General features: G+C 40.4%; 1 protein-coding gene across 1 annotated transcript in view; it reads right to left on the minus strand.

The window, feature by feature from the left end:
- The window catches only part of CLSTN2 (calsyntenin 2), a 347,890-nt gene that overhangs the window by 226,399 nt on the left and 106,237 nt on the right, over positions 1 to 15,254 (minus strand). Inside the window, exon 2 of the mRNA XM_082221771.1 lies at positions 2,228 to 2,350. Coding sequence (XP_082077897.1) covers positions 2,228 to 2,350 — 123 coding nt within the window. The remainder of the gene's footprint in view (positions 1 to 2,227; positions 2,351 to 15,254) is intronic.

A 15,254-nucleotide genomic window follows, 5' to 3' on the forward strand; every position in this document is an offset into this window, starting at 1 on the left:
AGAGAAGACTCCCTGGAAAAGACCCTGATGTTGGGAAAGATTGAGGGCACAAGGAGAAGGGGATGACAGAGGAGGAGATGGTTGGACAGTGTTCTCGAAGCTACCAACATGAGTTTTACCAAGCTGCGGGAGGCAGTGGAACACAGGAGTGCCTGGCGTGCTCTGGTCCATGGGGTCACGAAGAGTCGGACATGACTAAACGACTAAACAACAACAACAGAGATATATTCCAGCCATCAGTTTACAGTTTATAAAAAAAAACTGAGGAATATTTATCCCACATCAATAAATATTTATCCCACATCTAATGTCCACACCATTTATTTTCAACCAATGGTACCACCACTGAAAAACATTGCTCTAGATTTTTAAGAAAATATATTAACAGCACAATTCTCTCTTTGTTTACTCAGAAGTAGCTTTGACTGTATTCAATGGAGCTCACTCCCTGGTATGTGTGTTTAGGATTACAATCTAAGCCACTGCAGAAAATACCGTGTATCTCCAGAATGTGAGAGGAATACCATGGACCAACCTCTAGTTGGAGGAAATGATTGACTTTTGACTTTGTTGCAAACTCATGATACAACAGTTCAGTAAATATTTCAATATAATTATACAAAACAAAAATTCCATAATAAGAATCCATGGGGGGAAATCTAAATCATTTATTAACGATATAGACCATACTTCTGGAATAGGGACATTTTGTAGTTACATAAAAAGTGGCTGTGACAAAAATCAATACCAAAATAGATATGCTTCATTTGTTTATATCAAAGAGATACTTACAATTTTCCAACTAATACTATATTAAGATATCCAGCAGAGAATCAATAAAAGGGTTGATAAAATTCAGAACAGATTTGAGGTACAGCAATTGAAGTTAAGTGGCTTCATCAATTAATTGTTGACAAGAAATGTCACAAGAGGAAAAAAATGTGAAGCTAGAATGCAGTCATAATAGATTTCCACAATAAAAATAAAAAGAGGGGAAAGAAGAAAAAGAAAGAAAAGTGCACTTGGAATCAAGGCTGGAACTATTATTATCTTCTATACAAGGCCCAAGAAACTGCATTTACCAGACAATCTCCTTTGATATAAAAATATAGGTGTGCCAGAAATAATTTGGACACACCATTCACTGCACTCTGAAGCATTTGTTTTCAGGACTCATAATGTGTGTTCAAGTTCACTTCTATCAAGACTTAAAATGTTTTCTCCGGCTTCATCCTAATATACGAAAACACTATTTCAAAGCTAACAATATGCACATCCATTTGCAGGAACTGATTAGTTTATGGCAGAATTTGAGGGACCAGGGGAAGTTCAGTCATGCCATCTATATTGGTAACAGCTTCTACAAACGTAGGAAACTACTGTAACACAACAGGGGGAGAAAATTGGATAATGAAAGCACAACAACTACAGTAAATACTACTACTAGAGGTATCACATAAATGGAAGGGACAGAGATTCTCAAGCCAAAGTGAAAAATAAATCTTGATGTTCCAAATCCATACATCTTTAAATCTGCACAAATCTCATATTTAATGCTCATGCTTTAAAGGTTTAAATAAAATGCTACATTTCTTGCACTGTTAACCAGACAGCAGTTTTATCCCATCTTTTTGTAACATCATTTAATGCGACAAAGAAGGTAGTTATTTTCTGTTCAAGAAGTTCATAATTAACTATATAGGAAAATAAATTGCAACTGTAAACTTCTGAAGACAGACATCTGTCATAAACAAACGACACTAGAAATCTTGAAACCCTCCATTAACACTTCCAATCTTGGTTCTGACTATAATAACTTAAAACACCATTAAACATAATGCAAGTGATTGTAAAATATTTTTTATGTAGCTCACCAACTGCTTGCAAGCAATTGAGCTTAGTGTAGGCAATCATAAAACACAATTTACATAAAACAAACTCCGAATTGATGTTCTAACAAGTAGTTTCTAAACAGCCACAACCAAAAAACTTGCTGTATTACATTGCTTATGATCTATTTTGTCTTTATAGTGAATGCACAACAATCATAAACACGCTTCATTTCAAGCTCTATGGGCCCAGGTTTCAAGTTAGATGGTTCGGCAAATGAACATTGAAGCATAGCATTTGTGTGATGTGCTATCAGTATACTGCATACAAATTGTATAAATCCATTTGATGAGCTTCACACAAAGTTTATGGTGACATTGAACAAAATATTTCCTACCTGCATATGGAACAGGGGCATCTTTGTCCAAAGCAACCAGTGGAGGATCCAAAATGACTGTGTCATTGTTTTCAGTAATAACTCCATGATAAGATGTTTCAATCCATGGCTTGTGCTTGTTTACTAGGAAAAGAAAGGAAACAATTTTCATTAGTATAAGAGTTTTCCCTCCCCTTTCTCTTTTCAAGTTGCTTAATTACGTGATTTGATTTTTATGGGGGGGGGATCACTAGAAAAATATAGAATGAATCCCTCCTCAACCAAAATTTAGCTGCAAGCGAAACTGGTATGAAATGATTATTATTCCCATCATCAGCATTACACCAGCAACACCATGAACCCTGAATCCAGCAGCAATCCAGACACAGAGTCAGATGCTGCAGAGGCACCGCCTATGGAGCTGGACCAAGTTCTGCTTATAAGCTGACTGCTAGAGATCAGGGAACCACAGCAACTGAGGCTGGCAGACAGGATTCTCCAAAGGGACCTTGGGGACCACCAGAGCTTGAACCTGGACCCTCACAAGTACCTTCCCCTGGGCCTGAGGAACCAGATGCCTCACATCCCACTTCACCAGTCCAGTGGCACAGGGAGGAAGGCTATGGAATGGAGGAAGAATGCCCATCTCCAGACCAGGGGATTGGTCCTTTAAGGCTCTGAAGTTCTCCACAAGGGGGTACAACCTGACAGAGGAAGTTTGGAAACAGAGAATAAGGCCTCAGTCTGCTCCCAACCCTTCTCAAAGTAAGTTGCTCATTTGGAGCTTTCTGTGGTCCTGAAATTTCTGACCAGCCTTGCCTCCATCCTAGTCCTGTCCTGCCTCACCTCCTGCCTTTCCACCTTCTCTGTGGGATTCAGCATTGGACTGGAACACAACAAAACAAACCCAGATCTTGCAGAGGCATTTTTTGTAAGTACAACAGATTGAAACTACTGTATTGTAAAGCCAAGTGAAATTAACTCCTTTCTGACATTATTGTCACACATACACACAGAGAGCAGGTGCTTACCAAGCAGAGCTGTGTGTGTGTCTTTTCTTCCAACTTAAAGAACCAGAAAAAAATGTTTTTTTAAAATGAAAAATCAACATTAGATATCAAATAAACTACTTCCCTTTCTAGTTATTCTGAAGCGACACACAAAGAGAGAAAGCATATTTAAAAAACCAGGGGGAGAAATAAGGAGGAAACAAACAAGGGGGTAAGAGCTCTGATGGGATAGACATATCAGGCAAGACAGTTGTCTTTCCTTGCCCTACCTTGAAGTGACAGGAATGAAACCTAGAATCTTTTACATGCAAAGCATGTGGTACAGTACTGAGCTACTTCCTCTCTCTACAAAGAACAATCTTTCAACCTCATCAATGTCAAACTGCAGCAATCTATTTTTTAAAAAAAGGCAATTCATTTACTGATAAGATTAATTAAAATCCTTCTGGAACAAAATGGAGGGGAAAATGTATTGAAAAATGCAGCTACCATATCTCCTTCACCTCTGAATTGATTATAGGATGTACTTTCAAGAGAGCACCTGCAGTTTCTCACTTAAGAATGTATTATAGTGTTAGTTTCACATAGGAGATCCTTACGGCATATATTCTGGGAAGTAATTAAAGTATGTGTTTTACTGAACATCTCCATCCTTGTGTTGTCAGGCAGGCCCATTAATCGAGAACATTTTGCAAAGTACAGAAACGTGATTTGGTGATTGATCAAGCAGATGATGATGCAGCTGATATGGATAGGGACTCTGAGTATATATTACAAGGGAGGGGGGAGCAAGAGCCATCACTCATCGATAGAGCAGATACCCTGCACGTAAAAGATCCCAGGTTCAACTCTGCAAATTCCCAGATAAATGACCAGGTAAGAAGTGATGAAACAGACCTCTGCTAGAGACATTGGAGAGCTCGACCAGTGGCCTGATTAGGGCCATATAGAAGTTTGAGAAATGGGGAACACTTTGAAATCAACTTCACAAACCACACCATAATGTGCACATCAGCATGTAGTAGACCTTCATATTCCACACTTCAAGATTTCACACTGTGGTCTGAGAGCTACCTTTAAAGCAGAAACACCATCTAGTTTTACAAGTAATAGCCACTCCATGAAGTCTGAATGCTCGGCTACCACCACCATTCTACACACAAAATGTATTGTGTGTGCATCTTTAGTGGACTTTTAATCTAATAGCAACTCTAACAGTACTTGGGCTTGGACTTGTTAGACATTATAAGAACTTTATAAGAACTTTATAGCCCCGATAATATCAGCCTTGAGTCAGCTGCCAAAAACAATGATGAAATAGAGGGTGCATCACAGCTCTTTGCTCCCAGAGACATGTTTGACCTCATCTTGAATTAAAAATGAGAATATTTCATGGGTTTTCTGAATTGTTTTCTATGAATATTAAAATCAGGCATAAAAGAGGGAAAGGAAGGATTAGGAGAAATTCAGCATCATGGTCCTCCATTTTTTCCATCAGCACAAGCATTTCATCTTGCACAATGAAACAATTTGCCCTCTCTTGCATGCTGTTCTGGGGGTTCTCTGGACCTTTCGCCAAGCTCACTGGGGGACACACAGGAGAAGTAGAGGGGAAGTCTGGTTGCATCAGCAGAACGCCTTGTATTGGCTCCTGCTAGAGCACCTACTTAGTGGAATTGGGCCCATTGCTTTGTGAATTACAACCAATTACAGGGGGGTTGTTTTCTCCTGGTAGAGAATCCCAATATGCCTAATCCTTTTTAAAAAATCTACAGGTTTATTGTAACATAGGCACAAATAGGGCAAGTTTACATTCGCAACCAAGAATGAAGTATCAACTTTCCAATGAATTCTTGTTCCCACAACACAGATACCTGTGTCAATTTTAAGCTTGATCAGAAAATCAATATCCATCTCAAATCATGGAGCATACTTAACATTTCAGCTGTGTTCACACATCACAATAAACCTTACTAAATGGTCTATTGAGCATGTGCAGATGGTTCCCACACTGTTCCTTCTGTAGGGTGCACAGGAGCAAAAAAACAAAACACATCACTCCTGAGTTACTGTTACACATAAACTGGGGAAACACAGTTTGTTTTTCTCTAAACAAATCTTGATGTGAAACCAATGACAGGGGTGAAACTGGAACCATCTATATGTCCAGGGTAAATCATTAACACTGGTTTACTGTGACATGAGAACACTGCTGCACATTTTCCACTTCCTTGAGCACTGACAACTGCAAGGGCAAAGTGACTGTTTAGTTTCCTTTCAGTGAGACAGAACTGGAGACTTATCATCCATTTGTAATACTTGGGTTTTTTACGTATGCACAAGCAGAGTATAAGTGGAAGCAAATGAGTATGCCTATAAAGATCTAATGTGTTACCCCACATTGGATCTCTAGAAAGTTCCTCCATACTCCAAGGAACTTCATCTTCAGACAACTTGGACCTTTATCTTTGTGTGCCAGTTGCTGAATCAAGAAACCTACGGATGAACTCACATTAACTTAATCATCCACAACAATTAACAGTGCAATCCTGTGCAGCTCTATTCACTGAGTTCAATAGGACTTATTCCCAGGTAAGTGTGCAAAGAATTGCAGCCTAAGAAACATTCACATTCTTTTGTCAAAGGCCAGGAATAGGCAAACTTGGCCCTCCAGATGTTTTGGGACTACAACTCCCATCATCCCTAGCTAACAGAACCAGTGGCCAGGGATGATGGGAGTTGTAGTCCCAAAACATCTGGAGGGCTAAATTTGCCTATGCCTGGTCAAAGGCTCTAGCTCCCATTAGATGTCCCTTTAACAAAATCATAGTGAAGGTTCCATTTGTAGTAATCAGACAGCAAATGCACACCAGGTTGTTCAGAGTTCAGAGTATCTTCATGACCATGTGTTTCTCCATGATAATATGTTCTGACTTTTAAATGTGATATTTAATGCAATTTTCTCTTTTTGTGCATACTTCCATTTTCCAAGAAAAAGGTTCTTGAAGGCTATTTTCATTCTCACAGTACATCTACAAATTTCAGAACTCAACTGTCACACACCTTAAATGGTTTAGTCTTTATTCAGTATTGTGTGACCTATTCCTCCCAGCTCTGCACTTCAAAATGGTTTCTTATCTCCTGTTTGTTCTCCATCATATTCAGCTCCTCTCAGTTTCTGGGTAATATTCAACAATGTAGTCTATTTGCATAGAAATTAGGGTTTTATACAGTTTAGTCATGCAGAATATAGCTGGGCAAGTCATTTCCCCCTTCACTATTATTTGAAGTTTATTTCTGAGCAACTTTAGTAATCATGAAACTGAAACTGTAGTGTTTGGTTGAATGGCACAAACCTTTCATCACAATAAACTAATTAATATTTGTAAAAATTAGAAATTCTCCCTGACTGATCGTATCAAAATTATTAATGGCAATTTATGATTTTAGTTTAAGATACTATTGTCATATTTTTAAAAATCAATGTTTGCCCTTGAATTCTGCAGTATGCTTCCCAATGTACTTATAATGGAAATTTTGCCTATAGTTTTGTTTGTTTGCTTGCTTGTTTATTCTATGATGTTCCTTACCTTGATAGTTCAATTTGACAATAACTCATTAGCAAGTCCACTTATTTTCTTAATACATGGAAATTACCTAATGGCTTGTGCCTTATATTGTACCGTATTTTTCGCCCCATAAGACGCACTTTTTCCCCATCAAAAATGAAGGGGAAATGTGCCTGCGTCTTATGGGGCGAATGCAGGCTTTCGCTGAAGCCTGGAGAGCGAGGGGGGTCGGTGCGCACCGACCCCTCTCGCTCTCCAGGCTTCAGGAAGCTCTGCGCAACCCTCGGGAGACCGGCTCCGAGGGTTGCGCAGAGCTGCCTGCAGTCCCGGGACCAGCGGAGCTCTGCCCGGCCACCGGGAGAAGCTCCGCCCCGCTCCCGGTGGCCGTGCAGAGCTGCCTGCGGTCCTGGGACCAGTGCAGCTCTGCGCTGCCATCCCGAGCGGGGCGCTAAGTCCTGCCCCGCTCGGGATGGTGGCGCAGAGCTGCCTGCCCTCCCGGGACTGGTGCACTTCTCCCCATCGCCAGCCCCACAAGCTCGGGGGACAGCAGGGAGGCAGAGCGTGCCTTCCCACTGTTCCCCGACCTGGTTCTTCCAGCCCCGCACCTGGGGGGGGGGGGAAATAATTTTTTTCCCTTTATTTCCCCCCAAAAAAACTAGGTGCGTCTTATGGGCCGGAGCGTCTTATGGGGCGCAAAATATGGTAATTTTCTCCTTTTCACAAAGGACATATGCATTTTCTAAGAAGGAATTCTACTGCTACAAGCTGCATCAAGCTTTAATATATTAGATAGCATCCAAGGCTAATTAGGAATCAGACAACAAACAAGTCACAACTAATGCTCTAGGGATTAGCATACAGCAAATGCTTACAATTCTTAAATGTGCACAGTAACTTGACCAGTGGAAACCAAAATGGGGCAAAAACACTGATAAGAGCTGCTAGCAAACATCTAACTTGTATAATTTGCTTGACTGCTTTAAAATAATCTTTAATTACTTTCACATACGTATATATTTGGCTCAACAGCTGAGCAATTAATTAGGTTGAAAATCCAATTGCACACTAACAGTAAACAGAACACCACACCCCCAGGAAGATACAGATGCCTGTATATATGCTTGTTTGTTGCATATTTTTTTGCTCCCATGAGCTAGCAGCCCACATACAGTTTTGTTGATTGGAATGCTAATGCAGACATTATGATATGCTGCTGCATATATTCCTAGGGCCAGTTTTCATGCTACACATTAAGAACTGATGTAGCTGTAAGTTCCAGTAGGGTACTCATATCTCACCAGACTTAATACAACAACAATAATAATTAATAAATGAATAAACATTTTATATAACCACAATAATCTCACAACAAGGATACAATAGGAAAAAGTAAAAATTTGTTAAAACTACAAAATCAAACTTCTATTAAAATACCTGATGCAATAAAAACAGTTTTCAGTAGGTGCCAGAAGTTCAGTTGCTGCCTGACCTCAACTAGAAGGGGCCAACGGGTTCTGATGGATACAAGCTGTGCACCTGAGCCATGGCGGCAGTGGTGAAGCTGCATGCTCCGCTACCAGGGGCAGAGAGCAGCCGAGGGCATGGCTGCTGCCCTGGGGGGGGGTGACACGCACCCCAGGGGCGTAGTGTGCATCCGGGGGCATGGCATGCCACCTGTGGGGGCGTGGCATGCATCCCGGAGCGTGGTATGCCACCTGGGCAGAAGTGGCGCACATTCTGGGGGTGTGGCGCACCGCCCATTGGGGCGTGGCACCTGGCATATGGGGGAATGCGATGGCATCCTACTGGAATAGTGGTGCCAGTGGCGATCTGCTCCCTCTGCACCCGCGTTCCTCTGCCAGTGCATGGGGGACTGATAACAGTGACTCCCGTGAAGACTGATCCATGATCAGGCAGGGATATAAAGGATTACCTTTACATTTGGGATACTTTACATTTGGAACCAGTTGCATCTTTCAACTAACTTTCATTTTTATAAGTAAAATCAGCATAAAATGAAGAAGAAAAAAGCTTACCATGTTATATTAATTTTAGTAGTTGCTGTCAAAAAAAATAATTGACAAAAATCATACTTCTCATCTCTCTTACAACCTGGTCCGGAAATGCAGTCATAAATATACTATATAAATCATTGTTACAAAAGGCAGCAGAGGTTAAAAGCACCTTGATGCAGTTTTATAGAAATAAACTTTGACTCCAATTTTTCACAGCATATCTGAGTTTGCAGTTGCCATGCACTTTTGTTACAACGCAGAAATCATTCTTTGTGCTACTTCAGAAGGTCATGCTGCTATCATGTAGCACTTCATGGATAACTGTTGCAAAATTTGGATATTAAATCAGATCAAGGGTGTATTTATCATTCCTAGAATGATACATCTAACTATAAAAACAGCACAAAATAGATTATTGCTATTCTTTATGTGACATGTTGGCTGCTGGGAGGGACGGTGTCTGCGGTCTGCTGGGAGCTCTGGCAGCGAACATCCATCCACTGGGTCTATCCCACGATACTAGCCAATCATGGGCAAGCTTGGGGGCACTGCCTGGGGAGCAAACGAGAGGGGAGACTTTGTCTCCCTGGCTCCCCTCTGGTCTGCTTCCTGGGCTCTGCTATCAGTCAGATCTTGGCCTCCCCACCCACCCACTGTCTGGGGATTTTCCCTACCACATAGCAATTGTCAAAACTTGACAGCAGATAAGGCATTGGAGGTGTACGCTGAGCCTAGATGGGTAGCAGGGTCACAACCCGCTCTATGTAAAGAATCAGGGTATCACATTAAAGGGATCCATGGTGGAGGTTCTTCTGTCAGCTGCCTAGATGGGGGCTGATGGGCCATAGCTCCATTAAGGTGATACTGGGTGAGGTAGCCCTGATATGGTTTGTGTCATAGGGCAATCTGTAACCTAGGTTAATGCTGCCAACATAACTAACTAGCAGATGGGTTAGTTGTGCCAGGATCCACACCCAAGGCCTGCACGAAAACCTGCTGACATATGTAATCAATAAAGTGTTGGCCAACTGGTTGCCCTGTTTTTCTTGCAATTTTCCCAGCTTAGACCCTGCCACCTGAAGCTTCACTGTGTCTGGGTCCCACAATGAGCAAAAGCGCACACCTCATTCTGGGGGTGAAAGATGCAAACGTGAATAACCTGAGGGAGATGAATAATATTTCAATAAGATTTGGGGAATTTATAGGGTCCCTTGTTAACAGTCCTGTGTGGCACCATAGATGGTCCATGTGAGTGGTACAACCAGTTATGTGGTCCTGTTCCAAATAAGCATGCCCAGCAAATAAGTAATATCTGAATAAAGTTCATATTTTTAATTACTGTGCAGAAGAGATCATTTTTCAGGCAACGAGCGGAGAAAAGTGGCCATTACTATGTCACCAAAATGCAAGTTGGTAAGAAATAATTTGTGAATCGGGTTGCTCTTTAGCAATCCCACTTGAAACAGTGTTCATCCAGATGCTATTGGATTGTTCTGCTGTTATTTTCAAATTCACTTGAAAATGTGATTCCTGTGTTGCCCCAATGTAGTGAAACTGTCTTTTCTTTTCTTTTCTGCTATATTCTTTATGTCAGATCTATGAAGGGCACAAACAATTTGCTTGATTCTTTCCCTGTCTTGCATCTGAGCTTTGCTGTCTGTTTTATAAGTATTTATTTATTTCTGTGTATCCCCTGGATCTACTGAACAAGTTTTTGCAGCTGTTTTCTTTGCATGGTGTATTACTGCCAAATGGTTGTATTAAAATTAAGAATCTTGCACACATTTTACAAGGCTTTTCCTTGACAGCTGGGTAGAAACGGTTCACTTTTATTACCACATGGGTAATAAAGTGCACAAGTAAATGCTCTAGCTTAAAAATCCTCTCAGAGCTTGGCACTAAATATATTACATTAATTCTTTTAGTCCTTGGACAAGAAATCATTAGGTATGGGCTATTACTTGCATTATCATTACATTACTGGATCATTATGAAAAATAAAAGTTCTAATCAGTATGGGCATTTATAAAGTGCAGTGCAGTGAAACCACCAACTTGGAAAACTTCAAACATTAATACTAGCTAGAATTAATAATAGTTTTTGAACCAAGGAAGGTTAAAATAAGGATTCGTTACAAGAGTTGGGCTGATTGCCGGTAGCTCATAAACATAGTGTAATTAAATCCAAGGGCCATCCAAAATGGAAGCTATGGCTTAGCTCTAGAGGAGGACCATAGTGGCTTTGACCTCCTCCCTAGGAACCTGCATGCTCGCAGTAAGCCAATTTGGATTAGTGTTATGTGCAAACTATCCCTGTATATGCAGGTCATAGTTTTATTTCATAGGTTGTTATACTGGCATACAGGAATGATGGAGAATTTTGATGAAATTTTTTAAAAAATGAGGTTAGGAATTGCTGTGGTCTGTGTGTTCACCTGTGTTCAGGAACAGGAATGAATCAAGTGAATCCTTTGCTACTTTACATGTCTAGTTCATCAGCCCATATTCATCATGCCTTCTCCATTGTGTTGCTGTAACAGCTATCAGAAACCACACGAATCATATATTCCAAATGACACGGAAAGGCTTTCCTGCGAGCTATGCTATGCACACAGTATGGAACTAAGGCTCAGAGACAGTGCGGAGATACCCAAGGTCTAGAAACTTAAGAGTGAATGTACTAAATATGGAAATGTATTAGCTGGAATCTTAGTGGCATTGTGAAAGTCTTCATATGCACAGGGCCCTCCTTCTCCTATGAACATTATAGTGCCTCGCGATGGTGAGCTTGTGTATACTTACTATCATATTGAGCCGCAACAAGGTTGAGGAATACATTTTCCTCTACTACCACTGTAAGTCCCCAAACACCCAGACTGCATTTTAAAATAGTTTTTAATGCATTTCTTTCTGTCCTCCTTTGATACTATCTCAATATACCACTGGAAAAAATATTTAGGAAAAAAGATAACGGAAATTTAAATTCAGAAGGAAATAATAGGTTGAGATCAAAATAATTTTGGATTCAGATGGAGGAAAATGAGACAGAGAGAAAGAGAGTTTGGGCAACCATTCTCTATCTTTCTCCCCCTCTCCAAAACTCATGCCATTTATATTTCCTTCACAATAGTTTCTTTCTTCTCAATAGAAGCTTTGTTCTGTCATAGCAGAAATGTGAAAAGCGAGAGCCCCATTATTTTCCTCCTTATACTTTAGGAATGTCTACTGCTACTAGTGAATTGCAGGATGTGCCAACGCCCTCTGCCCAATTATATGAAGGCCTAAATATTTTATGCGTTCTGAAAACCACTGGCCAACAAAGCTGGTAAAGGGGGGAAAATCCTTTATTGAAAACTTATCTGAACATGAATATTCATCTAGAAGCATCTGTCATAACAGAACTACAAAACCATGCTTTTTAAAAAGGTGGTGAATATATGTTCCTCAAATAAAATGTTATCTTGTTCCATGTAACAATTTCAATGCAATTGTTCCCAGTGGGCTGTATGTATTTGCATATGATCAGTGTTGTCTCGTGTAGCACAATCCTATGGTAGTTTTGCCACCTAAATTATTTTAATCTCAGCATAAAGCAACACCTTTTGTATTTACATGTTCTACCCCATTCCTATCCTGATTGGAAAATGTATGCCTTCAGATGCCTCTAAATCAGTGATTAAATATTTAATGAGGTATGTTTTAGACAGTTAATTTGGAAATCCAGTTTGGTGCTGGTCAGAGAGTTGAACTTGGAGAAAGCCAGCTTCCTATGTGACAGTGGTCCAGTCACACTCACTCAAGCCTCTCCCAAGAGGTTGTTGTGATTTATTTATTAAAAGGTAGTGTGTGGATAAAGAACATTCTACCCATTTTCTCAGCTCTTTAGAGGAAACACAGGATTAAAATTTCATAAATAAAATCATGAAAGAGATTTGCCTGGTTTCCCTGTTGTGATAAGCCAAATGTTTATTCTTGGCTACAGCTCATGGTTGGCAAGGGGAAAGTTAAACCATGAGCCAGGATGCGAACAACACACTAAGCCAAACCCTGACCTAGCATGGCATGAGAGTAAACAATACCAGGGAGGATCAAATGTACTGCAAGCTCCTCCCTGTAAGTTCAAACATCTCTGTGTTTCTGATGAATGAGGCTTCCTGTTCCTTATGTCCCTACATGATGTCTCTTCCAAGTCTTCAGTCTTCTCCATAAGAAAGTGTATTCTTCCAGAGCCAATACAAAATGTTAATCCCTGTCAAATTCATGATTGTTTGGGGGGCCCCGCCAGAAGAGCGGGGTATATTATTATTATTATTATTATTATTATTATTATTATTATTTATTATTATTATTATTTGTCTAACAGAAATCCGGCGAGGGCTGCAAATCTTTAGGCAGTTTGGAAACAGGAGGTTCTCATTTCTTCCTTTCACCTGGCTTTCCTAACCATTTGCAATGTCATTGCACTGCACAGTTCTTTACTCTGGCATTCACAGTAATGTACATGCAAGCAAACCATTCATTACACTCAACTTTTTAACTTTACAGCATGTTAATTCTTTGAAATCTAATTTCATATGAACAGCTTTCATTTGTATTCGACAGCAGAACAGTCTTCAAGATGTGGGAGATTAAATGTCAGCTGAACCAACTTCACTACACATGTTAATTTCACATGGACTGGAGAAGAGCTATAGGGAAAAGAAGAGCTATGCCTTTGATCAGGAAAACAGCTATTAAGTTGTCAGCCGTGCTATCACTTGCTTCAGAAGTCTGCAGTAACTGCTTGCTTGGGATTGACAGAGCACACAAGGCCAGTTCAGAAACTGGGAAGGGTGGGTGGGGGAAACTACAATGGTAACTCACTTGTGGTACAAAGAAACTGACAGTGATGAGGGATGAATGGGGAGAACAGTGGAGATATTGTGAAGGGAAAAGAACTGTGTAAATATCTGCCTTTGTCTCCAGAGTTTAATAGGGTAGCATGATATGGATGAGACACTACCTATTGTGCTGTTGGAGTATACCTGAACCTCATCTTCTTCAGAGATGGGTGAGTGCCTCAAGTCTTGATTCAGACTAGCAATTAGAAGAAAAAATGGGAAACACTGATGAAGAAATCTTGTCCCTTCCAAGATTTCTAAATGTGAATGTAAAATATTCTGTCTCTGTGAAACCCCCTTACCTCAGATTATCTGTGGCCCTCCAAATGTTGATAGGATTACATCTTGCCTCATCCCTGACCACCTGCCCTGATGGTTGGAGCTGATGAAACTTGGCATGCCCAGTATCATATGGAGGGCCGCAAGTTAGTCCCCTCTGATTACCTGATCTCTGCTGTTCTGGTGGCAAGAAAGCACTCTCACCACCCTCCTTCTCCTGCTGTTGAGGAACTGCTCTTGATCAGATGACAAGGAAGGAAGTTGTGGTCTCTATAAAATATAGTTTCCCAAAGACACCCAACATTGCTTTTGTTTTTTTAGCAATTATTTTTCAGATATTAAGTGTTATATAAATGCTTTTCAAATATTAAAATGTCCTCCCTAGAAAAGGTATGTTCCCTAGGGTATCAAGCACAAGGCAGAAGGGCAGAGAAAAATTCTCATCTCCCTGAAGCTTATGGAACAGCAGCCAAGTAAATGAGTGGAAGAAAAGGGGGCCTTTTTCGAAGTTTTGATTAAATTTGAGCCAGAGCAGTAATCTGGGTCTTAATTAGATGCCAAGGTTTGCAGTCTGCGCCAAGGAATTACAGCATTCAGTAGCATCCCAAAATTTCATCTAATCAGCGTAGCTACCACAGAGCATAAAATATGACAAGGCACACCAGAGCTAGTACCAGAATTTGCTGGCTGTCTCTTAGAACATCTAACTAAAAATATATTTGAATGTGTAGGCTGTTTTCCCCATGCTCCTGGGAGCCAGGGCTAAAAGATTTGCCAGACTGGATTCCAGAGAGGTGTTATATTAGAAATAAAGTCTAAGGTAATTATAAGATTAATTGATAGTTGTACAATAAGTGATGCTTTGCCAATAGATTGTAATAAATGTGGCCTATAGCAAAAAAAACCTTGGGTGTAAAAAAATTACAACAGGGCTGCCTTAGGTCCACAGTGGCCAGCAATCCCCTTCCCTGTCAGAATTGGTCCACAAGGGGTATAAAGCCATCTTTGGAAAAAGAAGTAGTGTGCTTTTCCCTGTTAAAGAACAGATTCAACAGCAAGAAACATTAATTTTATGTCTTTACTAACTTGTAGCCTGATCTATAGATGTCTATTCTGTACACATGACACTTACTTTTATGTTGCTTTTCTGAAAAAATGATAAAAGGCTGATTTCCAACAGAACTTGTGGGGCTTGGCTCCAATTCTCGAACCTGCTGCATTTATCAAACCACAAGCAAAGCCATCTTAGCCATTAGGCAGGCTGAGAATCTCACCCACGAGACCACTGCTTCAGGC

The sequence above is a fragment of the Podarcis vaucheri genome, assembly GCF_965113315.1.
Source record: "Podarcis vaucheri genome assembly, chromosome: 5".
Lineage (NCBI taxonomy): Eukaryota > Metazoa > Chordata > Lepidosauria > Squamata > Lacertidae > Podarcis > Podarcis vaucheri.